The following is a 26,814-nucleotide window of genomic DNA, read 5'->3' on the forward strand; positions in this document are numbered from 1 at the left end:
AATAAAAATTTATATGCCTTATTTTATGAATTTTAAAAATTTTAATATAATAAAATTTTGTTAAAGACAAAAATATTTGATGCAAAATACCCTATTTGACTATATACTATTGTTATTTTTCTACATTTTATCATATAGTCTTAAAGGTGACATTTATGCATATACAAACACTTGGTCCCATCACGAAAAAAAGACTTGTGAACTTTCCGCAATTATATTTATTTGGTTGGACCCGTTTTGCTAAAGACTAAAAAGAGTGATATGTAGACGCTGAGTGATTATCCACCATAGAATTAAGTTGATAGACCTGAATATTATCACCTACTTTTTTTAATTAGTTAATGTTCTTACCAGCTTAGGCCGAGGTATAGGTCGCACTCCAGATAGGTCGTCCTCCTGATAAGGTCGGTGGATTCCTAAGACGCGATCCAAAACCTCGGTATAAGACCTATGGTTGGGTTGATCAAGATGTACATATACGGGCATCACTATTTTCTGATAGGGAGAGTGTAGATAGGGTAAATTTGGGAAGGATAGTAAGAACTGGGTTTCGGGTAGAGTTGTTGCCATGCAATCGATCTGATCGTGTTTTTCATAGAAAAAAGGATTTTGAAAATTTTTACATGTATAGCTGTGTGATGGAGGAATTGCGGGTCAAGCTTCCTTTCTCTAGTTTTGAGTGTGATGTGATGAAACAAATGAATTGCGCTCCTTCTCAAATACACCCGAATGGCTGGGCCTTTATCAGATGCTTCCAAGCTCTGATGGATTTCCTTGAGATTGAGGCAGAGTTGGAGTTGTTTTTTTCTTTATTCCAAGCGAAGGGGGTATGGAAGGGCCTGTGGATAAATTTAAACAGTACGCCAGGGTTTGCTATTTTCAAACTTTATAAATCTTCTTTTAAAGATTTCAAAGAAATGTTTCTGAAAGTGAAATCAATAGATGAAGATTTTCCCTTTTACCTTGATGAGCATCTGGGGGAAAAGTTTCCCATGTATTGGTGTTGCCAACCGCAGCACATACTAGGTCCAGAACTCATCAATGGCCGTAATGAGTGCATTATCTCATTTCTGATTGAGATGGTGGATAGGGGTGGTTTGATATCTGTGTCTGACTTATTGCTGTGGGAGGAGAATAGATCGGCTGTTTTAGAATATTTTGGTAAGAAATTGGGGGGATTTTGGTTTTAAATTTTTCTGATAAACTTATAGACTGAGCAATTCTTTATGATACTGCAGCTGGTAACTTTCCGGGAGTGACTGCTTCGAGCTTAAGGTCTCGTTTTAAAGCAAAAAACTTTGATGGTTCGTCTTCAAATGCCGATAAAGCTGATGGTGGTACCGAGGTCAACCAGCCTCAGCCAAAGAAAAAGGGTATAGTGTTTAAAAAGAGGAAGTCGGAATCGGTTAATGCAGACGAGGTGTTAGTTAAAGACAATAGCCTTCAGCTTGAGGATTTATCAAATTTTACTAAAATGCAAGAGAAGCTCCATGTATTCGAAGAAGAAGGAGAGTCTGGTTCAGTGTGGAGTAAAAAATTTCCTTTTAGTGTTGTAGCTGACGAAATTGTTCAAACAGTGTCAGACATAAGCCGGGTAGAAGAGGTTGGAGATATAGGAATAGATCAGCTCCTGCAGGTTTGCATCAAGTATCTTTTCTGTTTTGATATTTTGTGTCTTGCTTCTTTTTCCTTTTTAACAGACATTGTCTTTTGAAATTTCAGGTGTTAGGCTTCCGTCTTGCCAGTATTGGGCGTAGTCAAGAAAAAAGGCATAGGAGAGCAGCTTGTGAATTTTCCTAAATCACTGAATTGAAAGAGCAGTTATTGTCAAAAGAGTCGAGCCTGACTGAGTTGAAGAAAAAACTTTCTGAGGTTGAAACTGATTTGAAGGTGGAAAGAGAATGTCGTGAAAATATTTCTGGACCGCCAAAGGATGTGCTTCAATCCATTTGGAGAAATAGTCTATTGCGACTACCAAATATTTCATTTGTCTTGGGGCAGTGGGGAATGGCCCGAGAATATCAATTCCCCATCTATTGAATGGCCAGCTCACTTCTGATTGATGAAGTTGCTCGGCAGGCACATTAATCATCGGCGAGTGCTTCTGACATTTGTCACAGGTTCTGACCTTTTGCCTACTATCGTCCCATATCGTCGGCCAGTAAAAACCTGCCCGGAGTACCTTCTGTGCTAAGCTCCGAGCTCCACAATGTATTCCACAAATGCCCTCGTGGGCTTCTGACAAAATAAGATCGGCTTCTGTCCTGTCCAAACATTTTAACAGAGGTCGAGAATAGCCTCGCCTATACAGAATGTTATTCATTAATGTAAAGAAGGAGGCTTGTCGCCTGAATTTAATTTTATCTTTGATTTGTTCTGGAATAGAGCCACTACGGAGATATTGTATATAGGGTTGTTGCCAACTCCCTTCATTGATCATGCTTAGGATATTGAGTATATCGATGCTTGGCCTACTTAAAGTTGACTGCAAAAGTGTTGTAGTTTGTGTTTGTGTAGTGGCTAGTTTTGATAAAGTATCTGCTCTATGGTTTTGTTCTCTTGGTATATGGATAACCTCAATATTTGAAAAATCATTTAATAGCTTCCGGACGATGTCTAGGTATTTTAATAGGATCTGATCTTTTGTCTGAAAACTATGATTTACTTGCTGGACGACTAATAAAGAATCGCAGTAAACTTTCAGAATATTAACATGTAAATCAATAGCTAACCTGAGCCCAGCAATGAGGGCTTCATACTCAGCTTGATTGTTGCTTGCTTTGAAGGAGAATCTGAGAGAATGCTCGATTACTATGCCGTCTGAGCTTTCAAGTAGTATTCCTGCACCTGACCCCTGAGGGTTTGAAGCACCGTCCACGAATAAGGTCCAGGGGTGACCTTTATCGTCGGAGTTTGGGCATGAAAGTTCGGCAACGAAATCTGCTAAACATTGTGATTTAACAGACCCTCTAGGTTGATAGTGAATGTCAAATTCTGACAGCTCTATGGACCACTTAATTAGTCGTCCTGCTAACTCAGGCTTCGAGAGTATTTGCCGAAGTGGGTGTGCTGTTCGAACGATGATTGTATGGCTCTGAAAATAAGGTCGGAGGCGCCTCGCCGAGAAGATTAGTGCTAGGACGAGCTTCTCGAGTATTGGGTAGCGTAGCTCGGCATTTTGCAGCGACTTGCTCACGAAATAGACCGGCTGTTGATCCTTGTTATTCTCTGTAATAATAACAGAACTAATGGTCACATCAGTCACAGATAAATATAAATATAGTGGTTCACCGAGCTTTGGTTTCTGCAGAACAGGTGGTTTAGACAGGAACTGTTTTAAGCCCATGAATGCCTCTTCACATTCTTCATTCCAAGAAAAGTGCCTTGTCGTTTTCTTTAAACACTGAAAAAAGTTAAAGGATTTAGCTGCTAGGCATGGTAGGAATCTTGATAACGCAGCTAAACGGCCTGTCAGTCGTTGAACTTCTTTAATTGTCTTAGGACTGTGCATGTCGAGAATAGCTTGGCATTTTTCTGGGTTAGCCTCTATTCCTCGGCTTGTCAAGATGAATCCGAGGAATTTTCCTCCTTGAACACCGAAGGCGCATTTTTCAGGATTTAACCTCATGTTGTATTTTCTGACTTGCGTAAATATCTCATCGAGGTCTTCTATGTGTGGGTGGCCGACCTTTGTTTTGACGACCATGTCGTCGACGTAGACCTCGACGTTTCTGCCTATTTGCTGCTCAAAGACTTTGTTCATCAATCTTTGATATGTTGCACCTGCATTCTTTAAACCAAAAGGCATAACATTATAGCAATAATTACCGCATTCAGTTATAAAAGCTGTTTTTTCCTGGTCCGGCCTTGCCGTGCCAAACGCTCTAGCAAATCTTTAGCAATGACACATTCGTCGGTTGTGTGGCCATGCTTTTGATGAAAAGTGCAGTATCTAGTTTTGTCGACGTTTTTTGCTTCTGGATAAGCGCCTGCCTTTCGAGGGGGTTTGATTAGCTTAGAATTTAGTATTTCCTTGATTATATCATCCCGTTTGGTGTTAAACTGGGTATAAGATTCATATCGCGGGACCGGTTTGAAGCTCTTCTTGTTATCGCGTGGTTTTTCATCATCCTTGACTGCTGATTTTTCTGCCTTTCTTGCTTGGCGAAGTTCTTCGATATCGATCTGTCCTTTGGCCTTCTCGCGGAATTCGGCCAAGGTTTTTGGTTTTGCAACGGCAATGGTCTCCTGAAATTTACCTGGTCGCAGGCCACTCTTAATTGCATGAAGATGGACCTCGGGGTGGAGATTAGGGATTTTCATAGCCACCTTCGTGAAACGAGTTATATAATCCTTGAGGCTCTCTTGTGGTCCCTGCTTAATAGTTGTCAAATAGTCAGAATCATGGAGGTATATTGCAGATGCTGCAAAATGGTCTTCAAATTGACGAGCTAACTCCTGAAAGCGGGATATTGAATCTGCAGGCAAAGAGCAAAACCAGTCAAGTGCAGGACCGTCTAAAAAAGATGGAAAACATCGACAAAGAATTGGATCGGATGCACCGTTAACAATCATAATAGATCGGAACTTTTTAACATGCTGCTTTGGATCACCCAGTCCGTCATATGGGGTTAAAGTTGTTGGGAGGGTGAATTGTCTAGGGAGTTGAAAGTTCATTATATCCGCCGTGAATGGTCCTGCGGAGTTGTCAGGTTGTTCTTCCTCATTTTCAGGCTGAGCTTCTTCATTCCGTTGATCTTCTTCATTATTGCTTTGTGGTGTCTCAGAAACATGAGTTCGTTCGTTGTTTTCATCATCATTAGTATGGTGCCCTAAACGAGCTTGTTCTAACTGCGCGATTTGATTTTGCATTCTCTGGTTATCTTCCGCCATTCGCTGATTTGCCTGTTGAAGCTCGGTCACCATCCTCAGAAGCTCGGATGAAGTGGGCGGGGGGACGTCCGCCATGAGGGTGTGTGGAAAATCTGGGGCCTAGCACAAGTGATGTTTCAAATTGTTCGGTCCCACGGTGGGCGCCAATGTTCTTACCAGCTTAGGCCGAGGTATAGGTCGCACTCCAGATAGGTCGTCCTCCTGATAAGGTCGGTGGATTCCTAAGACGCGATCCAAAACCTCGGTATAAAGAAAGAGTGGAAGAATCGGGCACCTGCAAAAGGCACTCCGACGCTCAAGTCAGTAAGAGAATATGTATGGAGTCTTTTTCTTAGAAAGATTGCTTACCTTCTTTTGTTCCTGCTTTTCCTTTTATACTCGTTTGTTGTTGAGCGTTTAGATTTAAGTCGTAACGTCTGGAGAGGGAATTTATTGCCTATCCGACGTTATTGTGTGAGAATGAATGCCGATTATAGCAAATATTCGGTTATAATGGTGAACACGTTACCGAGCTTATAACTCGTAACCGACTTTACTGGTCATATCAGTTAAACAAGAAATCACTTCCTTAAGTATTGAAAATTTGGGTAAGACTTAATATATCAAGATTAAATTATATATATTAGTGTATAATGTACGCACATCGACCTAGTCCTATCCATTAATATGATTAAATTAAGCTATATTAACTGAATTTTAATATCTTTACAAAATAATACTATGTTTCTAATTTTTCAATTGCTTTGGCAGAATTCATCAACAGTTAGATTAGATGTAATATTATGTTTAATTAACATGAACAATTAACCGTGGTTCATTCTACATATACTAAAACTATTAAAATAAACTATTGCCCTTGGCTTGACCATCGGCAATAATTCTTGCAAATATACCTTTGCAAGCATGTGATGAAAGTCATACAAAATTGTCCATGACAGCTTTTTATTGTAAAGATCGTAAACATTGAAGAAGACGTTGGTAATTCGTATGATTGAGTTGAAGGGTAATCAATCAATACTCAATAGAATGCTACTCAACAGTTAAGGTCATTATTCTCGATAGTCTAAATTTTAGATTTTATTTTAGAGAATAAAGTATAATTTTTTACTATTTATTTTATAAATAGAACTAAGGAAAAATATGAGAGAGAAAATATTTAAAAATAAAAGATCATATTTTATTTTCTCAAATAAAAATTTAAAATTTAGAGAATTCAAATTTAATACGATTTTTATTTAACAAAAAATCTCAACTTAAATCTAATCAATGTGTGATAATTGATAAATAATTTGCTAGACATTTGAATAGAATACAAACATATACATACGTGATATATAAATTATTTTTATATATCGTTCGTGTTCTAATCGAGTTTACAATTTGACAATTTGTAGAGGTGGAGACTGAAGATTCTAATTTCGTCAAGTGCAGAACTAAGTCGGGAGGACAACCTGTAAGGCATTTCGATATTAAAGTCAGTAAAGTATTAGATGATGAAAGCCTTTTTTTCGTGTGTTTTATCTGTTAGTTGCTTTTCCCTTTTAGCTTTTCTGTTAGAGAATAAATTAGAATCAATATTAGATCAATTAATATCATTTATATTTATATAACATATCTGTATGTTAATTATAGGATTGTATACTTTTATTACTTTGATTCTTCTAGCACATATATATATATATATATATATATATATATATCTTAGAACAAATCAATTATTCCTAATGTAAATATAGGTTATTTAAATGACTCTCATTTTTCTTTGTTTACAGCAAACCAAAGACTTGAAATGTACCACGAGATTATTGAGTGAAAAGTTTGGAAAGATGAGCGAGCCAAAGAAAGTAATCATTCACAAATTGGGATTTGGTGTCCAATTTTTAAGATGGACAAAATAACGGAGGGAAACTGGGGCGCCCATGTGCTCAATTTCATCATCAAAGGCATAACCAATTACCGTCTGAAAAAGAAAAAATCAATTGAAGGCTGCCTCTATGCCTTGATAATAGTCTATTTCCATCTAACAAAATACACAGATAAGAAGGGAGAAGCAATCGCTGTACTGCCCTGGGTTAGCAACTGGAATAGAGAGCTGCTGATTGCAAGGATGAGAGCATAAATAGAAGGTCGTCATATGGTAACTGAACAGAATATGTCCTCTAATTTGGGTGTATTTTATTTATGTAGATGGTGTAAAATAATGTTTCTACTGTTTCAGGATATCCCTTTTACATTGTACTTTTTCACAACCTGAATAATATACTCTTTCAGATTACTCTCTTATTTCTAACATGGTATCAAGAGCATAGGTTTTTTTTCCATGTAAATTCGTTTATAGCCCCTTTGTTTCTTCTCCTCCAACTGCGTTCTTTAGCCTCGTTTTTCGATCCTCTCTTGACGCTTTGGTTCGTCACAGCCGTTCCCACCGTATTCGTCTCATCGTCGTGATTCCAACGCATCCAGATTCGCCGTCACCCGCCGCCGCACGCACTGCCGCAAGACGCTGCCGCAACCAGTATTCTTCTCCTTCCAGATTCATCATGCGCCATCAGATTGGGCTCCGTGATCAACAGCCCAACGCACTCCACGTGTCACTCCCTTTGCTCCGCGCTGACCCGGCAACCCGCGCCTCGACCTAGCCCGATCCGACAGTTGACCCGCGTTCCAGCTCACTCGCCAGCGTGTCCTTCCCCTCCACTCAGACATCGCCATGTGGCATCCATCTGCTGACGTGGATGTTGACATGGTGCTGACGTGGCAGACAGTGGGACCCTCCCTAAGATTTTTTTGGTGAGCTCTTTCTGATTCTGCACTCCGATTTCTCATTTTCTGCTCCGAAATTGCAAATTTCTCTCCTCTCTTTGATCTCTGTGTCTACTATTATGGAAAAGTCAAATGTTTTTGCTGCCACAGATAAAAAGGGTAAATCCTGTCAAAACTGTAACCATTCCGGGCACTTCTTCTCCAACTGTCCTTCTGTTGAATGTCGCACATGCCACCAAAAAGATTACATTAGCTATCATTGTTTACAGCTGTTCTGCCATTATTGCAAGCTCTCGGAACATTTGATTACTACTTGTCCTACTCGCCCACTACATCCTAATCAACTCAAGTATCATTCTCGTCCCAACTTTTCCAAGATTGTGCATGCTTTTGCTGTTGCTGCTACTAATGAATCTACCACCTCTCTCCTCTCAACTCGTCTCCTGTCTCTCTATCTAATATTGCATCTCTTCTTTAGCATATTATCTTCCTTTCTGGTAATACCTTTGCTGCTTTTTCGATTCCTCCAGGTAATTCTAAATGGTATTTTGACTCAGGTTGCTTTAATCACATGTCTCCATTGCTTAATCTTTTCTCGTCTCTGTCTACCACTACAAATGCACCTTTTGTCAATACTGCTAATGGTTCTCTCTTGCACGCAACACATAAGGGTTCTATCTCCCAGTCAATTTTAATCTTCTTGATACTTATTATATTCCGAAATTGAATTTTAATCTTATTTCTGTTGGTCAACTTGTTGATCTGGGTTTTGATGTCATTTTTTTCCATTTCTGGTTGTCGTGTACAGAATCGTCGGATGGGACAAATCATCGGGACTGGACGTAAGGTTGGAAGATTGTTTAAACTCGAGAATCTTCATATTCCTCTTGTGCCAAATCTCTGTGCTGCTTCTTTTCTATCTACCCTTCACTTATGGTATCAACGTCTTGCCCACAGCTCCTTAGAAAAATTACGTCCTCGTATGTCTCAGGGTGTTTTGGGTTAGGTTCCTAATGAATCTTTTGATTGCATTTCTTGTCAAACTACCAAACAACATACTTTATCTTTTCACAATAATTTCTCTCTTGCTTGCTCTCCTTTTAATCTCATTCACTCTGATGTTTGGGTCTCCGCTTTCACCGCTTCTATGAGAGGAGCTCGATACTTTGTCATTTTCATTGATGATTATTCACGTTTTACTTGAGTTTATTTGATGACTAATCACCATGAATTACCTCATATTTATATTAACTTTGCTACTATGATTAGAACTCAGTTTTCCAAGGTCATTAAGGTTTTTCGACGTGATAATTCTATGGAATACCGTGATTCTAAACTTTTAATCTTTCTTGCAGAATAGGGTACTTTGTCTGAGTTTTCTCGTCGTGGTTCGTCTCAACAAAATGGATGAGGTGAATGCAAACACCGTCACATTCTTGACTTTGTTCGTGCAATGCTTCTTCCTTCTTCGTGTCTTGAGTGTACTTGGGGTGAAGCTATTCTTACTACTGTTTATGTTATCAATAGACTTCCTTCTTATGTTCTAAGTAACGTTACTCCCTTTGAGTGTATTTATCATACCTCTCCAGATTACAGTTCTCTTCGAGTTTTTGGTTGTGTCTATTTTGCTCTTCTTCAGCCTCATGAACATAGTAAACTTGAACCTCAGGCTCGTATGTGTTGTTTCCTTATTTATGGCACTGAACACAAGGGTTATCGTTGTTGGGATCCTCTCTCTAAATGTATTTGTATATCTCGTCATGTTGTCTTCTAAGAGAATCACATGTTTTTTCGGTTCTCCTCCTTTGAGTCCATTCCTCCTACTCAGTCACCTTTTTTCACTAACCCCAATATTGATCTTTTTCCTAGTGATGATTCTACTGGTTCTATCTCGAGTCACCCTCTACAGCCTCCTGTTCTTCTGCCTTTTCCATCTCTTAATGATTTTAGACCGGACGACGACCTTGCTCCTACCGTCATGCCTCCTCCTTCCACTTGTTCTTCTACGGTAAGAAATTCACCTCCTCATCTTTTTTATTATCATTGTTTTTCTACTATTCTTCATCAACATAAACCTAAGTCATTCAGAGAAGCCTCCACAAATTCAAATTGGCAACAAGTAATGCAAGAAGAAATACAGGCACTTGAAAAAGCATATACTTGGGATTTGGTTGATCCTCCTTTTAATCAGGAAGTTGTGGGAAGTAGATAGGTATACAAGATCAAGACTCGCTCTGATGGTTCTATTGACTGTTATAAGGCACAATTGGATGCTCAAGGTTGTATGCAAGAGTATGGTATTGACTATGAAGAGACTTTTGCTCCTGTTGCTCGTCTCACATCTGTTTGAGCTCTTCTTGCCATTGCTACAGTAAAAAAATGGTTTCTTAGTCAGATGAACGTTAAGAATGCATTTCTTAATGGAGATTTGAAAAAAAAAAGGTCTATATGAAACCCCTTCTGGGTTATCCTTGTCCTTCTAGTAAAGTTTGTCTCCTTCGCAAGACACTTTATGGTCTTAAGCAAGCTCCTCGCGAATGGTTTGACAAGTTTAGTACCACTATATGCAATCTCGGTTTTACTTGCAGCCCTTATGAGAATGCTCTCTTTATTCGTAAAGTGAACATGGAGTTGTTCTTCTGCTTTTGTATGTTGATGACATTATCATTACTGGAGATGATGTTGATGGTATCTCTGATCTCAAAGCCTCCCTTCAACATATTTTTGAAATGAAAGATCTTGGTTCTCTCAGTTATTTTCTTGGTCTCGATGTCATATCCACAGATAATGGTATCTATCTCTCTCAAACTAAGTATGCTTCGGATTTTCTTGCTCGAGCTGGTATAACAGATAGTTGCACTGAGTCTACTCCTCTTGAGCCTAATGTTCATTTTACTCCTATGGATGACACTGTTTTGGATAATCATACTCTTTATCGACAGTTAGTTGGAGTACTAGTCTACTTAACTGTCACCCGACCATACATTGCCTATCCGGTTCATGTTCTTAGCCAGTTCTTGTGATCCTAGTACTACTCACTATGCGGCAGTTCTTTGCATTATTCGCTACATCAAAGGCACCCTATTTCATGGCCTTTATTTTTCTGCGCATTCATCTTTATCCCTTTAGACATACTCAGATGCTGATTGGGCTGGTGATCCCACTGATCATCGTTCTACTACTTGTTATTGTTTATTTCTTGGCGACTCTCACATTTCCTGGTGAGCTAAGAAGCAAACTTCACTGCTCGATTAAACATGGAAGCTGAATATCGTGCTCTCGCTGACACCACTGCTGAGGTTGTCTCGATTCATTGGCTTCTCGAAGACTTGGGTGCACCGTAGTCGTCCCCAATTGATGTTTTTTGTGACAACCGCAGTGCTATTCAGATTGCCCATAATGATGTGTTTCATGAGAGCACCAAACATATTGAGATTGATGATCACTTTGTTCGACAACACATCCTTATTGATGTTGTTCGTCTAATCGCTGTTGGAACACTGGATCAGACTGCTGATATATTCATGAAAGCTCATCATCTAACTCATTTCGGACTCTAGTATCCAAATTCAAGATGGTATTCTTAACTTCCACTTGAGTTTGAGGGAGAATGTTAGAGAATAAATTATAATCAATATTAGATCAATTAGTATCATTTATATTTATATAGCATATCTGTATATTAATTATAGGATTGTATACTTTTATTACTCTGATTCTTCTAGTACCTATATATATCTTCTGTACATTGTACTTTACCTCAACCTGACCGGCGAGTAGTCAACTACTAATAATTCACAGAATCTATATATATTAGCAGAAAAGAGAAAAAAAAAAAAAGAAGATTCTTATTAATTTAAAAATATTTTTGAAAAAGTTCGTTACCTCGGTTGTAGGATTGGATAAAGGGGTAAACCGCTCCGCCCCCGCCAAATTAATTCATTTCAAAGTGAAAGGTTCGTTTCACTTCTAATTTCTAATCTCACCCACCAACGTTTCATTCTTCCGTCACCAGATTTTCTCGGAAAAAAAAAAGGGTTTTATTTCAAATTTTCCGGGACAAAACTAAAAAACAAAAAAGGAAAAAGACTTGAGTTGAGTATATTTAAATTCTCTCACTATAACAGTACTCTACGATTACGATTACTTTTGTTTCCCTTCCTTTCCGTTCCTTCCAGTTTGGGATAAAACTTCTCACTCAGTCTTAACTGTTACCTTTTTGTTTCTATTTGTGTGCTTCATGTTAATAACCAGAATCTCGTGAGTGCTCTCGTTCGTTTATACTTTTATATACACATGGCGTGGCGGGGCTTCATATCTTTTGGAAGAATATGGCCACCGTTTCAGGTAGTTATTCATTTTCTTCTTTTCTATACTTACCACAATAATTTAAACTCAGAATTTGGATTTGGATATTCATTTGATTCTTACCGCCGTACCAGTGGGATTTAATGTTGATTTGGTTTAGGATGTTAAAACTTCGAAGCAGGTAAAATTATCTTCTGGTAACTTCATTTACGTTTTAGCAGGGTTAATTGATGATGGAGACCTGATTATGCTTGAATTTTAATTGAAGCATGGAATAACCTAACTTTCAGTGGTTGTTTCAAATAGGTAGCAGCAAATTTATAGGGATAGAGACGTGTGGTCCATTTCTAATTAGGATGCGTGTGGTGTGGGTTGAAACTTGAGAGACTCCTCTTGATCCGTAAGAAACTGAGATCCAAAAATAAAAATTATCGACCATTTTCGTATGAGATTAAAATGAAGAACTAAGTATTAATCAACATAATTTACCCAGTTTATTACTGTTTCTTCAACTGAAGAATTTTACGCTGATTGATTGATGCATGCAATAATCATGTGGTGCGGGAGGAAAATTTTCCGACTAGTTTTATGTGACCATTTTGTACTCAAATGTTGCCTCTGTTAAATTAGATGTTTCTCTCTTGGTTGTTTCTTCCGGCAGGGACGGATGCCCCGGGTTGATCCTTCTGCTCACACAATCAAATCACATGGGGCTACACTTGCAAGAAATCACCTTCATGATTGGCTCATATTGCTGTTGCTCATAGTCATAGAGGTTATTCTTTTCGTCATTCACCCGTTTTACCGCTTTGTGGGAAGAGACATGTTGGAAGACCTTAAATATCCCATGAAAGAGAACACTGTTCCCGTGTGGGCTGTTCCTGTAAGTTCCCTTCCTTAGACAGAATTAAAAGCTCATTGAATTGCTTCCATGTTAGGGGATCCCTTGCTTTGTTGATTTCTGTTTTCATTTCATTACGCCTGCATGAACTTGAATTATGTTTTAATAATAATGGCCTGAGCTAATTGCATATTTTTATTTAATGCAAGTAATTATGTGGTTGATATGTTTTTCCCTTCTTTGATGTGTCCAGCTATATGCGGTTCTGTTGCCAATGGCTGTTTTTCTTCTCTTCTATATGCGGAGGAGAGATGTTTATGATTTGCATCACAGTGTCCTAGGTAAACTTCGTATTTTGCATACTTTCACATACACAAATTAAAGCTGTTGATGAATTGGTAATAATGTTGTATTTCATTGCTAGCAGGGCTCCTGTTTGCCGTTCTGATTACCGCTGTCTTGACCGATGCAATAAAAGATGCAGTTGGTCGACCCCGGCCAGACTTCTATTGGCGTTGCTTCCCTGATGGAGTAGAGGTTAGCAACTATCATTTAATGGACAATGTCTTTACATATATATACTAATATAGCCACTTGATCATAGTTTCTCATACTCAGTGTTTTAGTCTCTCCCAAGTGAATTTTGGCCCCATTTTGTTGTGGTAATGGTGGCATAGAAGGTATAAAGATAATAGGATGGGTCCATCTCTTGTATAGAGTTTCTGGATTATTCCTTGTCTATCTTTTTTATATACTTGTATGGTTTCATTTTATTAAGAGTTTTCAGATGGTTTTACAAGAACTGTAACTGCTGAAATTTCGTACAGAGGGAATGGTCTTTACTTATTTGTTATTTTCTATTCCATTAACCTTGTAGGTTTATGACAAATGGGGAGGTGTAGTGTGCCATGGTAAGGAAAGTGATATAAAAGAAGGACACAAGAGTTTCCCAAGCGGTCATACATCATGTGAGCAACAAAAAGTTTACTGTTCTCTTCTACTACAAGCTTTTGGTCCGAGCAGATTGGAATTAACAATGCATTTTTAGTAGTGAAGTCGAATCATAACATTAAATCAGTTGCTCTCACATATAACTGGGTTGATAATCTTTAAGAAACACGAAATTGGTGAAATGCAGTAATGTTTGTATTCTTATAAGATAGCATATTGTAAATCTAACGAAATTGGTAATCATCATTCACTTAAAATTTTCAGACAGTAGCAACAAATTCTTTCCAAAATCAGTGCTGAAGTTTATTATAGCCAATATGTCTCGTGTGCTGTTAAGTACATAAAATAATATCTTAATTTACTCATCAAATCAGTAGCTAATTCCTTCAGAAAAAGGTCTGTGTGTGGAACCTGATACTTATATTCACTTCTGCAGGGTCCTTTGCAGGATTGGGTTTTCTATCGCTGTACCTATCTGGGAAGATCAAAGCTTTTGATCGCCAAGGGCATGTAGCAAAGCTATGCATCGTGTTTCTTCCAATACTTGCTGCTTGTCTAGTTGGAGTCTCTCGCGTAGATGACTACTGGCATCATTGGCAAGATGTCTTTGCTGGAGGTCTTCTAGGTTGTTCTTAATGACTTAAATAGCTAGAAAAGTTTAAAAATGGCTTAGTCCCAGCGCTGAAAGATCAAATTAAAGGGAAACTCATTTGATTGTGTTTCTTGCAGGGCTGGTTGTAGCAACCTTTTGCTATATGCAGTTCTTCCCTCCCCCTTATAGTGATGATGGTAACACCTCATCTCTCTGTTTGACTTCTTCAGTATTTCAAACCTTGTTTACGTTGATTTCTCCGAAGTTTTTGATTCACAAATATATTTCCAAAATTAAGTCTTTTGTAGTTTTCTTATTGCCATGGCTCTACCAAGATATGGCTTTTTATAGTTTTTTTACTATACCCTCTCACTCCCTATACCTATTAGATTCTTCTTGAGAAGTTAACTTATTTTAGATAGCAAACAAGATCAAACATTGAGCCTTGCTTAATTAGTCACCTGCAATTTCTCCCTTCAAAGTCACTATTCTTCAAGGCCTTTTCCTTTGTCCCTCGTTTAGAAGAAAATTTTAATCTCCTCATTCAAGTTACCTAGAGATATCAGATATAGCACTTGCAGGTGATTTGACCACTGTAGCAATAATCTAGTTTGTAACGAAGTCGCATTTGTGCTTAATGTGCCACTTTTGTCGTCCAATCATTATTTCAATTTTCAACTGAGAATAAGAACGGATGCCTCTGGCCTATAAGTGTAGTTAGGTGGAAGTTGGTTGTACTAGTATTAAATTCTGCATGATTTTGGATTTGATATCATTTTCAATGACAAATAAAAAATATTAAGGTGGATTTGGCCACTAACTTCAGGTTGGCCATGTGGTTGTGTTTGACCACCTTTACCAATAAGCTAAAATTTTGGCCATTCATGATGTCTGGATCAATGTATCATATACTCCTAGTTTGAAGCAGATTCCTCGAGCTGACTTTAAATTTGTTTCTCTTCAGGATGGGGTCCCTATGCATATTTCAAGGCAATGGAGGAAGCACGACCCAATTCAAACACGAACCGGGATTCACCTCTTGTGCAGGCCATGGAGGTTCCAGGGGGTGTGAATCAAGCACCAAGGAGAAATGGTGATACATTGCCCCCTTTCACTTATCATAGCCCAAGCTTGGAAGCAATGGAGCTTGGACAGAAGTGATCCGATGAATTCTTCTGCGTTAATCTTCTCCTTTGATCCTTGTGACTTTGCTTTTGTGTAAATTGAAATGAGGTTCTCGGTCTACACGGCAAACACTTGATTTTAGCAAAGTAGCAAATATTGTGCAGTTTCTGTTCATGCATTACTAGCACTGTTGCTGGGTAAACAGAAAATGGTGCATGCTTTTCCACTTATTAAGTAGATAGAACGTAGCTTAGTGGAAGAATTTCTTTAGATTAGTGTTAACATATGAATAATACTTGATGGCATTTGAATAATAATCGTGGTTCTAAATGTTCTATCTTCCTGTTCGCCATTACTCACAAGTCATAATTTGACGCCTCAAACCAAAAATACATCAGTATTATTCTGTTAAAATTTATTTACCTACTACGGTTCTTGTAACAACTTAAATTTGGATGTGCTATATGATTTGAGTTTTATATGTGAGCATTGAACAATTCAAAAGGAGGAGGAATGGTATAGTGCTTATAAGGTTTTCCATGAAAGTAATGGATGATAAATAAAAGCATTAATAAACTTGTAAGATGCACATGCACTTTTCCAAGTTATCACGAATATCCAGCCAGCTGCATTGTCTGCTTGCTCGCATAACAATAAAGCCCATAAAAGAACATGTTTCTTGTAGCCCTAAAGGGCGAGCAAGAGAATTATTTTTTTTTTCAATTATGTGATAAAGTGTGATCTTTTATCTTAAATTCTTAAAGTAAGACAAAAAAAAAATACGTAAAAAAAGATATTAAATGATAAAAAATTACATGTTATCAAACAATTTAAGAAAAAAATTGAAAAAGTTTACTCCCATAATCTTTTACTGATTTTAGAATAAATAAACTTATTATTTGGCCCTCTAAGTTATGTACTATATTATATTATTATATAATCTTAATACAGCAAGTACGATTCACTATGATATTCAGCTAAACATTAAATAAATCATGAATCATAGGGAAAAGAAAGGAGACTTTTCCTTGACAGTATGTATTTTATTTTATATATTATTTGAGGTGTATGCCTCAGGAAATAATCATATGCAAATCAGTTGTCACCTCTTCTTAGCAATCAAAGGGTTGCTGGAGTAGTAAGCAATAACCACCCCGACCCATTTAATAAAAAATTCAATAAGAAATGTCTATAGTCTAAAATAAAGTCCGTTAGGTTCTGAAAAATTAAACAGTATATTTCACATATAAACTGAAATTAGTCAAAATTTGATTAATGAAAAAGGAGATTTGAATTAAACCCCTTGCAATTGCAAACGAGTTGATAGAGTTTGAATGGATGACTGACTAAATCCAAATAAGAAAAAGCAAAAGCCAAAAGGAAAAGAGGCAAAGCGGGGTTGAGATACGATTACGAAGTTAAAGTGCATATAGAAATTAGAAAACATATCCACTCTTCCGTTGAGTAGTTATGATTTGTGAACGCAATAATAATAATTTTAGTAAGTAATTGTATTGTATTTTACCTTTCCAAACGAAAGGGAAAAAAAAAATCAAATTATTCAAATTTATTTATTATTAGTTTATTACACCATTGGCTTCTTTCTATGCCAAGGCTCTCTCGCCACTCTGTCTGTGTGACCGTGTCGGTTGCTGTTCCTTTTTTTTTCTTCCCCCTTCTTTCATTTTTTTTTTCGGTGTTCTATAGGGAGTTTGAGTAGAGAGCAAATAATTAGTTGTAAATAACGAAAAACAAATAAAAGGTGACATAGGAAGAACCGAAGAAGATTACTCGTAACAATTCTAATAAGCAATTATGAAGTTCAAATTCCCTATTTCCCTTTCATAAGTAGAAAATAGAATAACTGACCCGAAATCATGAAGGAAGCAAATTCCTAATAATTGAGAAGAAAACAAGAGATAGCGAAACCGCTTTGCGTTGTTCAACAACTCCACGCGCCTTCACCATTGTTTCTGCTGCTTCCGCCTTTTTTGAATTTCCTTTCTCCTACATCACCACAAACGCGCATTCTCTCCCACACATTTTCATATCATTCTTTCCTTCTGCTTAGCCTTGAATCTCGAACACGTGCATCTGAATCTGCAGGTCAGTTACTTTCTCTCAATCTCTTCGCATTGTGATTCCTCTTTGTTCGTTGCACGTTTCACTTTTGTGTCTCGGTTTTTTACGCTTTTGCTTCTTAATTTTCTGTTAAGCGCGACTTGTGTAATATTTGATAGCTTAAGTTGACTCCTCCTCGAAAATGCTCTTGTTTCCCGTGAAAACCGCTTCCACAGAATATTAACGGTTGGATTTGTGTGCTGATTGCTGAAACACTCTTCTCAATCGATGATTTTACTTATCAGAGATTCAGAGTTGGATGTGATCTTTTTTTTTTTCTTTTTCCGGCTGTGGAACTCCTTGAGACAATTCTCGTTTTTCTTTATCTGTGTTCGACCGACGAATGAGTTTGAACTAGCAAAAGGATGAAAACTCTCCTTTTTTTCTTTATGATTACTTTTTGAAGAGAATACGCACTGTATATAGTTATTAACTTGATGATACCGGTGCCTGCTCAATAGCTAGGGCACAGAAAACTTACACCGTGATCATTATGAATTCTGTGGCTGGAATTAACCGTGCGATCTAGATAATTTTGGATTTTATATAGGTGTATATGTAATTATATATTTCTGGTGCTAAGAAATCGTGTGTTGACTCATTCTTGGTTAATCAATTAGATGTCTAAAGGTTTTGCATTCCCCTGAGGAGGTTTAAGAGAACTCAGAGCTTGCGACTGTCACATCGTTTTGGGATAGGTCAATAATGAATTGTCTTGATTTTATCAAAGTCAATATCTTACCCGTGAATATGATTAATTTGAATGCTGCTTTCGTTGATTGCAATTCAACCCCAAATTGAACCGTGAACCTACATTCCTACCTACCTGTTAAAGTGTTTTATATAACACATTCCTACCTACCCTCATTCCATCTTCTTTTTGCTCCTCCTTTTTTGGAACCTGTAGTCTAAAAGTCCTTACATTCTTTTCCATTTCTCTTACCAATCTAAGCATGAAAAGTATATCAACGAAATCATATGCATAACAATATACTGTGGTTCAATGGTAATGACAAATTGACAATGGTAGTGATTACATGTTTGCTCGAGATCAATATGAGGCACAACATTAAATAAATAAAAACTGAAAAAATGGAACTATACATTCAGGTTTATTACCCTAAAAAACTTGTCACTCTAAGAATTTGAGGTGTCTTTGTGTACAAAATTGGGCTTGGGAAAAAGTGGAGAAAAATCCTTCAGACGCCAAACTACATAGTTCTGGATTGTAAATTTTCTTTCTTCTTGGGTGAAGACTCTTCCCCAATCCTATCTACTGAATTAATAGGATCTATCCCGCTAGTGTTCTGTTTTGTCAGTTTCACATGATTTGTGACTCTCTGTTTGTTTTGTTCTCCTTTCTGATTTTGCTTTTGCTAAATTTCCTTAAATTTTATGGTACCTTAATTCCTTCTTCCTATTTTCTCATTTGAAGCAGAGAAATGCCAGAAATTCAATTGGGTACACACACTATCAGATCACATGGAACTAGAGTGGCAAGAATACATATGCATGACTGGTTTATTCTTTTGCTTCTTGTGATCATTGATGCTGTCTTGAATATAATAGAGCCATTCCACCGTTTTGTTGGACGGGATATGATGACAGACCTTAGCTACCCATTGAAAGATAATACTATTCCCTTTTGGGCAGTTCCGGTATGTTGTATTTCCAAGAATTGTCTTAAAAGAAATTTACACCTATACAGATATTAAAGCTATATTATCCATTGGTTTGATCAACATTCAAGATATAATCTCTTGACTGTGTACTTTCTGAGCAGATCATTGCAATATTGTTGCCGCTGGTCATCTTTCTTATTTACTATTTCATTAGAAAGGATGTTTATGACTTTCACCATGCTATATTGGGTACGTCTCTGAACCTTTTAAAAGTTTTTTGTTATTTGTTATCCTTCCTGTTTGCAGATCACTGATACACGAACATATTGTGAAATTCACACCAGGCCTTCTGTATTCAGTCCTCATTACTGCTGTGATAACTGATGCTATCAAAGATGGTGTTGGACGACCACGGCCAGATTTCTTCTGGCGTTGTTTTCCTAATGGGAAAGGGGTGGGTTTTCAACATCAACTACTGAGCCTGTTTTATTCCCTTTAATGTTGCACTTTGTATTTCATTGCTGAATAAAAATGACATTGGTGCATGACATATCAGGTGTTTGATCAAGTAACAACTGATGTTAGGTGTACTGGAGATAAAAGTGTTATCAAGGAAGGGCACAAAAGTTTCCCAAGTGGACATACCTCCTGTATGTAGCCTTTGACGATCTTAAATTAGAATTACATTCTCTTCTAATATATTCTTTTTTCTATTTAAAAAATCTTTATAGAGTATAACTACAAAGTCAGAAATTGTTCATGGATGAGTTTGGTTAAAAAGAATAAGGATACAAGAATCTTTGAACCCTATTTAAGAATAATATACTTACGTAAAAGGTTGAGGTTTTGGTGGTATTAGAATAGTTAGTTTATCAACCTTGTGAATTTTGAAAAAGGGCTTCCCGTAGATTTGGCATTTTTGTGTGGTGGTCCATCTCAAGAATGTGTTATTCTGTTCTTGTTTTGTAATTTACTACTTCCTACATGAATGACAACAATATAATCAAATAAAGTCTCCTTTTTTGCTTTTATTTTTTTTAATTATTTTATTTTTTATCCAGGGTCCTTTGCTGGTCTTGTTTATCTGTCTTGGTATCTATCTGGAAAAGTTAGGGCATTTGATCGTAGTGGCCACATTGCAAAGCTCTGTCTTGTTTTCTTTCCAATCCTCATGGCATCTATGGTTGCTGTCTCTCGTGTTGATGATTATTGGCATCATTGGCAAGATGTGTTTGCTGGAGGCCTAATAGGTTTGTTATTTAAAGTTAAATTTATTATTAACATTTAAGTAAATCTTTTGGTAAAGTTTCTTATGCAGACTTTTGCTATGCAGGGAGTGTAATTGCTTCCTTTTGTTACTTGCAATTCTTCCCACCACCATATGACACTGACGGTATGACCATGAATTGTTATCTTTTCTAGTATGTGTTGCAAAATCTGTCATATCTAACATCTTATACTGCAAGTTTAGTATGTGTTGCAAAAAAAAGAATGTTTAACATGTTCTGTGTCCTATATATTCTGTGATCATATGATTTGATGCTGTTCCTAATATGATTTAAGCTTCTATAAATATTAACAAAACTATTATTAGATTAGTAAACAATATATTTTGCACAAACCCACCCACACAACCATAACCAAGCTATTGCTAGGGATCGAGCATGATGTGCCTATATAGGAGGCAATTGCTTTTGCAGTTTTGCATAGTTGCACAAGTCTCATTCATTTGATATTATTTTGTTGGGTTGATTATTTTTTAAAAAAAGCTACATTTAAATTTATGTTTATTTAGGTTTAGTTCCAAGGTTGGGCCGTTGGGAACCTGGCCCAAATCTAAAATAATTTATAGTTGGGCTAGGTCCAATCTTTACATAAAATGAAGGGGAAAAGAAGATCTTGTATGACAAAAACAGATCTTGTAACTGAAGAACTGTCGCCACGTAAATTTGTTGGAGCTGAGTGAAAATTTGTCATTTGATGTTTTCTTTCGATTGAGATTAAGCAATGGATTAGCGTCTTTGTTTATGCGGCCAATCTTTTGTCTAATTGTCTAAGGACTAAGATCCTCGGCCCTGTTATTCAGGTGTCTTGAAGCATAGATGGCTTTTCGGTTGGCTTGTTTACACAAGTGTTGTTCATCAATGATTACTTGATTTCATGTTTCAAGAATAATATGATACTGTCACATATGCAGGGTGGGGGCCTCATGCATATTTCCGGATGTTGGCTGAATCTCATAATGCCGCTCGAACCTCTTCCGCCAATAATGACAGCCAGCGAGTGCAGTCCTCTGAGCTTCAGGCAGTGACTTTGTATATCCCACCTCACCAGGAGGGAGATACACGAAGCAATAGCTGGGATTCAAGCCCCATGTTAGGCGCACCACAAAATGTCAGGACACACTGACTGCTGTAAAGAGATTGGAAAGATCACCGGATGTAAAAATTTTACGGGTTTGAGTTTTAGTTGCAGATAATAGACATTAGCATCACCCTGTTAGATATATATGCGGATGTCGATCTCTTTGGTTTTAACTTTTGAGCTTCTTATTGGATTAGAAATATCTTGTAAGTTCGTTATCCTTTTTTTTATAATGGCTTAGTTTTTACTTTTTACAGTCACTTGTTTCCAGTACATATACTAACATTACTCTATACATCATATATCGTTGGATGAATGATTATTAGTGAAACGTAATTGTTAAGTTAGGTTTAAAATGTGTGTCCAAAACTAATTTGTCATGTTTAATTTTTCCCTTAAAATAGCATAATGTGAGAGAGAAAAATAATAATTCTCAGCTATATGGAACATTTGGTTACGACGAAATGAGGCCATATTTTAGAACAAGACTACAAAAGTCGTTGATTGTGTGGCTCAATCCTTCTTATGTGCTGCAGAGTAGTGTCGTAAATAATCTTTGTTATTGATGGCTATGTCGGAGATGATTTTGGATTTGTTTTTCTTTTTCTTGTTTGGATTCTTTGCTCCACTGTAGTGTTGAGCTTTTTTGTTCAAAATAAATAAATAAATAAACAAGGAGCAAAGCACCGATAAATCTATAAATACATATTAGTCGTTGTTCATATTTACGAAGTCTCCAAGAGTTTTATAAAGAGCCATCTTAAATGTTTTGAGTCATCATAACTATAAAAATCAATCGTCATGTATTTATGTATAAATATGTGTGTTGCTTAACTTTTATAGATAATTAATTTAATAATTAATTTTTTTATATACGCATAATATGATTGTCATATTAAGTATAAATGGATTTTCAAGTTAAAAAATATCATTATAGTAGTCATGATTTTTTAATTTAAATTGAGTTTGACTATTGACAATTTTACGTACCTAACTTCCCAATGACTCGAAAGAAAATGTTTGTTAAGGGCCGGACAATATTTTAAAGAAAGATATGACAAAAAATGGAGGGAAAGTCAGCAACAAACGACAACCTAGCACGTTATTTATTCTGGCAAAGATCAAACGGCGAGTGCTTAAAGACCATGCTTCTCTGTTTGTCTGCTTAGTGTAACTGCTGCAAGCAAAGCTACAGAGCAGCAATACTGAAAAGATGACAATCCCATCTGATAGTGAAGCTGCTTCTCTTGATTCTGGGCATGTCCGCCTTCACGAACTCGGCTACAAGCAAGAGCTCAAGCGTGATCTCTCGTTAAGTTCTCTCCTTTTTCACCTTTCATTTTCATTTGCTAACTAGTTTGCTATTTAGATCCCAAGAATAGGATATTTTGAAATACTACTATTAGAAACTCACTTCACTTGTAAATAAACTACTTGTTTGAGAAGTTTTAGTTTAAATTTTGTTTAATTGATATTGAGAAAAGTTGTTTAAATTTACTTAGTGCTGAATGAATTTGATTTTACTTTATTTCCACAAAACAATTTTATTATTTTTTTACTTTTGAGTGGTAAGTTCTTTTTCTTTTAACCAATATTTTTAAGTTTGATTTTTTGTATATGGATTAACATCTCTATAGAATCTCAATACCTGAACATGATTGATTGTCTTGACTAACAAAATATGGTAAGTTTTTGTTTTAGTACTTGGATTCACGGTTTTTTATTTTGATTCCTAAATTTGTCCAATATGCAGGGTCATCTCAAATTTTGCACTTACATTTTCTATTATATCCGTGCTGACTGGTATAAGTACTCTTTACAATACTGGTTTAAACTATGGTGGTCCAGTTTCAATGGTGTATGGCTGGTTGGTAGTTTGTATCTTCACCATGCTTGTTGCTCTATCAATGGCTGAGATTTGTTCAGCATATCCAACTTCTGGTGGTCTCTACTTTTGGAGTGCCAAGCTTGCTGGTCCTCAATGGGCACCCTTTGCCTCTTGGATCACTGGCTGGTATTGTAGCCAACTCATCTTTTTTTGATTCGGAAATTTCTTTTCATACTCATTCTTCGTCGCGCATTGAGCCAATTCATAATTCATTCCTCTCCACTAGTAGAAACGATGAGTTGCTGAGTATATATAACACAATGTTGGTTTCCCATGCAGGTTCAATATCATTGGCCAGGTATTTTTGAAAAATCACATAATCTAGTATTTTTGATAACCCATTTGACTAAGTTTTGAAATTTTTTTCATTTGCAGTGGGCAGGGACAACAAGTATAGACTTCTCACTAGCACAACTGATTCAGGTTATCATTCTCCTTAGTACTGGTGGGAAAAATGGTGGTGGATATGTGGCATCTAAATATGTAGTTATTGCTATCCATGGTGGGATTTTGCTCCTACATGGTATAATAAACAGCCTCCCTATCTCAATGTTATCACTCTTGGCAAACTTTGGTACTGTTTGGAATGTTGTAGGTAGGAAGAATTTTTCTATTTGAATTCTCTTTTTCAGTTTAGGGGAAATGATTTTGAATATCTAATTGGAACTTGAAAAAACTTTCAGGTGTTGTTGTGCTTATTATTCTGATCCCATCTGTTGCAACGAAAAAAGCGAGTGCCAAGTTTGTTTTCACCGAGTTCAATACAGATAATGGGGTTGGAATCAATAGCAGACCTTACATATTTGTTTTGGGACTTCTTATGAGTCAGTATACCTTAGCTGGGTATGATGCATCAGCTCATATGGTGAATATTTTTCGCTCTTTTTCGCCCCCTCTCACAGAATGCATTTCCTGTCATATAAATTTTGCATTTCTATTGCATGATCCCTTGAAAGTGCTTTTTTCGTCAAGAATTTAAGTATTAGTTTATAAGTATTGGTGCTATTCATTTACTGTTATAATCCATGCTGACAGATAAACAAGGGGAAAATTGAGAAAGTTAGAATTGGATTTTGTTAATGGTGAGATTTAGATTTACATTAGAGATACACACTACATATAGGATGGTAACTATCAAGAAACTAACACATTGTAGTAGCCAACATCCAGAAGTGATTAACCTCTAAGTCACTAATGTCTCTAAAATTTAACTTGACTGGTTGAGTGATTAAAGGATTGGACTAAGATTTTTCTTTTATTGAAAACTTCAATTTTCAGACGGAGGAAACCAAGAGATCTGATATAAATGGACCAAAAGGAATTATCAGCTCAGTTGGAATATCTATTGTTTTTGGATTTGGTTACATATTAGGCATTACCTTTGCAGTTACTGATATCCCTTACCTATTGAGTCAAGACAATGATGCTGGTGGATATGCAATTGCTCAAATATTTTATATGACATTCAAGAAAAGATATGGCCATGGATTTGGGGGTATTATGTGCTTGGTGATTATTGCTATTGCCATATTTTTCTGTGGTATGGGTTCAGTTACCAGCAACTCAAGGTAAATGTACCTGAAATTTGGTGCTATGCATTTGGCATTTGCATATTAGAGGCTTTATAATCTCTCTAGTTGCTTATATTTACAGGATGGCTTATGCTTTCTCAAGAGATGGGGCCATGCCCTTGTCATCATTGTGGCATCAAGTTAATAAGGAGGAGGTTCCTATAAATGCTGTTTGGCTTTCTGTTTTGATTTCATTTTGCATGGCTCTAACGGTATGTGCTTTTTTATTTTGTTAAGAAATATTAAATATTTTAAATTTCAAAATGCTCTTCAAACCACATCTTCTCTTATTTGTCCTTGGCAACAATGTAGAGGAACTAGTATTTATCTAACGGGTAATGTTAGGTAGACAAAAAAAACAGACAGAACTTGTCTTATTTAGCATTAATTAATTGTCGCAACAATTAATAAATGCTAAATAAGACAAGTTATAGTTGTTTTTGGCTGATTTTATTTGGTTACCAAACATTTCCATTATCTAACTCTGCTAGAGATTCATAATCAGTATCTAACTCAACTCTAATTCTATTGCAGTCTCTTGGAAGCATGGTAGCATTTCAGGCCACAGTGTCAATAGCAGTGATTACTAGCTATATAGCATATGCACTTCCAATATTCTTTAGAGTGACATTGGCAGCAAAGCATTTTGTGCCTGGGCCTTTCAACTTGGGCCGTTATGGGCTCATTGTGGGCTGGGTTGCAGTTATCTGGGTTGTGATAATCTCAGTACTCTTCTCACTCCCTGTTTCCTACCCAATAACCATTGAGACACTTAACTATACCCCTATTGCTCTTGGATGTTTGGTAATTCTTATAGTTTCTTATTGGATCATCAGTGCTCGCCATTGGTTTAAAGGCCCTTTAACCAATATAGATAAATGAAGTTGTGTTCATTATATTTAGTGACTTATATATAATAATAATAATAATGTCTCTTGGCATATCAGAATTTGATATCAGCATCTAATATTAATATAAAAAACACTCAAGACCATACTAAGAAAATCTGCTTTGGTTTAAGTGTTGATATTTGTTTATGGTCAGCATTTTGGGTTGACAATTTGACCTTGTAATTAAGAATTGTGATTTTTCTTTTGAATACCTAAATACCAAGACTTTAGATCAAAATACAAAAGGAAAAGGGGATGTAAATAAGAAAAGTGAGATGTGATCCACCGACGCTTTTTCTTCGGGCATGCACGTCTTCACTCTTCATGAACTCGGTTACAAGAAAGAGTTCCCAATAAAATAAGATTACAAATTTATACTCTGCACAACTTGACGTAGCTACCTTCCTAATGACTTGGAAGAAAATATTTGGATAAACCATCAAATGCGTTCAACTTTAATGCAAGTGTAAAATTTAAACAGTTGTGCAATTATATCTATTTTTGGATGACCATCTAAGCAATTAATATAATGTGGTATTATATAATTAGATGTATATATAAAATTATTTTATACTGATTAATTTTGATACAATGATAATTATACGTACATCTAATTACGTAACGTTATCAAAATTAAACCCAAAAAGTAGTAGGATTGATGTAAGTGCAGTTAGAAAAATATGAAAGCTGAGTTAGCAAAGCATCCAAAAGTAAAAAGGCAGTTAGAGATTAGAAAAGTGTAGAAATTTATTGTTAGCAATTTATTGCAACTAACTCTCCAACTTATCAAGTTTAGAAGCTGTGTATAAATATAAAAATCTTTGGTTGTTGTTGAATGTGAAAAATCAACTGTTACCAATAGAATTCTTCATTCCCTCTCGTCAT

General features: G+C 36.5%; 6 protein-coding genes across 10 annotated transcripts; 4 read left to right on the forward strand and 2 right to left on the reverse strand.

Annotated features, from left to right (window-relative positions):
- Positions 1,802 to 3,763, reverse strand: LOC107616157. The gene has a single exon (XM_016318152.1). The coding sequence runs from the start codon at positions 3,761 to 3,763 to the stop codon at positions 1,802 to 1,804; it is 1,962 nt and encodes a 653-aa protein (XP_016173638.1).
- Positions 3,838 to 4,968, reverse strand: LOC107616156. The gene has a single exon (XM_016318151.1). It carries the CDS (start codon positions 4,966 to 4,968, stop codon positions 3,838 to 3,840), a length of 1,131 nt encoding a protein of 376 aa, XP_016173637.1.
- On the forward strand, positions 10,386 to 11,216 carry LOC107616155 (uncharacterized mitochondrial protein AtMg00810-like). Its single transcript, XM_016318150.1, has 3 exons — positions 10,386 to 10,652; positions 10,786 to 10,877; positions 11,036 to 11,216. The coding sequence occupies exons 1-3, from the start codon at positions 10,386 to 10,388 to the stop codon at positions 11,214 to 11,216; spliced, it is 540 nt and encodes a 179-aa protein (XP_016173636.1).
- LOC107619109 (lipid phosphate phosphatase 2) lies at positions 11,504 to 15,813 on the forward strand. Of its 4 annotated transcripts, none has more exons than XM_016321328.2 (9): positions 11,504 to 11,612; positions 11,911 to 12,003; positions 12,626 to 12,847; positions 13,059 to 13,146; positions 13,233 to 13,342; positions 13,683 to 13,773; positions 14,193 to 14,381; positions 14,486 to 14,545; positions 15,313 to 15,813. In XM_016321328.2, the coding sequence occupies exons 2-9, from the start codon at positions 11,953 to 11,955 to the stop codon at positions 15,507 to 15,509; spliced, it is 1,008 nt and encodes a 335-aa protein (XP_016176814.1). In that variant the 5' UTR covers positions 11,504 to 11,612; positions 11,911 to 11,952; the 3' UTR covers positions 15,510 to 15,813. The 4 variants fall into 4 exon arrangements, with proteins under 4 accessions (XP_016176814.1, XP_016176815.1, XP_016176813.1 ...); XM_016321329.2 differs by having other exon boundaries at positions 11,608 to 11,750; XM_016321327.2 differs by lacking the exon at positions 11,504 to 11,612 and having other exon boundaries at positions 11,768 to 12,003.
- Positions 17,089 to 21,923, forward strand: LOC107618621 (lipid phosphate phosphatase 2). Of its 2 annotated transcripts, XM_016320730.2 has the most exons (8): positions 17,093 to 17,579; positions 19,033 to 19,252; positions 19,378 to 19,465; positions 19,561 to 19,670; positions 19,773 to 19,866; positions 20,278 to 20,466; positions 20,550 to 20,609; positions 21,414 to 21,923. In XM_016320730.2, exons 2-8 carry the CDS (start codon positions 19,037 to 19,039, stop codon positions 21,623 to 21,625), a joined length of 969 nt encoding a protein of 322 aa, XP_016176216.1. In that variant the 5' UTR covers positions 17,093 to 17,579; positions 19,033 to 19,036; the 3' UTR covers positions 21,626 to 21,923. The 2 variants fall into 2 exon arrangements, with proteins under 2 accessions (XP_020966754.1, XP_016176216.1); XM_021111095.1 differs by lacking the exon at positions 20,550 to 20,609 and having other exon boundaries at positions 17,089 to 17,579.
- On the forward strand, positions 22,620 to 25,993 carry LOC107617533 (amino-acid permease BAT1 homolog). The gene is made up of 8 exons (XM_016319305.2): positions 22,620 to 22,891; positions 23,334 to 23,594; positions 23,748 to 23,766; positions 23,844 to 24,063; positions 24,152 to 24,333; positions 24,747 to 25,036; positions 25,122 to 25,251; positions 25,574 to 25,993. Exons 1-8 carry the CDS (start codon positions 22,794 to 22,796, stop codon positions 25,919 to 25,921), a joined length of 1,548 nt encoding a protein of 515 aa, XP_016174791.1. The 5' UTR covers positions 22,620 to 22,793; the 3' UTR covers positions 25,922 to 25,993.

Source organism: Arachis ipaensis, chromosome B09, assembly GCF_000816755.2.
Source record: "Arachis ipaensis cultivar K30076 chromosome B09, Araip1.1, whole genome shotgun sequence".
NCBI lineage: Eukaryota > Viridiplantae > Streptophyta > Magnoliopsida > Fabales > Fabaceae > Arachis > Arachis ipaensis.

Bases quoted from the DNA above. Each gene is read 5' to 3' on its own strand.
- LOC107616157 (XM_016318152.1), bottom strand. From the start codon at position 3,763: ATGAACAAAGTCTTTGAGCAGCAAATAGGCAGAAACGTCGAGGTCTAC.
- LOC107616156 (XM_016318151.1), bottom strand. From the start codon at position 4,968: ATGGCGGACGTCCCCCCGCCCACTTCATCCGAGCTTCTGAGGATGGTG.
- LOC107616155 (XM_016318150.1), top strand. From the start codon at position 10,386: ATGAAAGATCTTGGTTCTCTCAGTTATTTTCTTGGTCTCGATGTCATA. The intron at 10,653-10,785 runs GTTCATGTTCTT...TTATCCCTTTAG, and splicing joins GACCATACATTGCCTATCCG to ACATACTCAGATGCTGATTG. The intron at 10,878-11,035 runs GTGAGCTAAGAA...TGACAACCGCAG, and splicing joins GGCGACTCTCACATTTCCTG to TGCTATTCAGATTGCCCATA.
- LOC107619109 (XM_016321328.2), top strand. From the start codon at position 11,953: ATGGCGTGGCGGGGCTTCATATCTTTTGGAAGAATATGGCCACCGTTT. The intron at 13,343-13,682 runs GTTAGCAACTAT...TTAACCTTGTAG, and splicing joins GCTTCCCTGATGGAGTAGAG to GTTTATGACAAATGGGGAGG. The intron at 14,382-14,485 runs GTTGTTCTTAAT...TGTTTCTTGCAG, and splicing joins CTTTGCTGGAGGTCTTCTAG to GGCTGGTTGTAGCAACCTTT.
- LOC107618621 (XM_016320730.2), top strand. From the start codon at position 19,037: ATGCCAGAAATTCAATTGGGTACACACACTATCAGATCACATGGAACT. The intron at 19,466-19,560 runs GTACGTCTCTGA...AATTCACACCAG, and splicing joins CTTTCACCATGCTATATTGG to GCCTTCTGTATTCAGTCCTC. The intron at 19,671-19,772 runs GTGGGTTTTCAA...ATGACATATCAG, and splicing joins GTTTTCCTAATGGGAAAGGG to GTGTTTGATCAAGTAACAAC.
- LOC107617533 (XM_016319305.2), top strand. From the start codon at position 22,794: ATGACAATCCCATCTGATAGTGAAGCTGCTTCTCTTGATTCTGGGCAT. The intron at 22,892-23,333 runs GTTAAGTTCTCT...TCCAATATGCAG, and splicing joins GAGCTCAAGCGTGATCTCTC to GGTCATCTCAAATTTTGCAC. The intron at 25,252-25,573 runs GTATGTGCTTTT...ATTCTATTGCAG, and splicing joins CATTTTGCATGGCTCTAACG to TCTCTTGGAAGCATGGTAGC.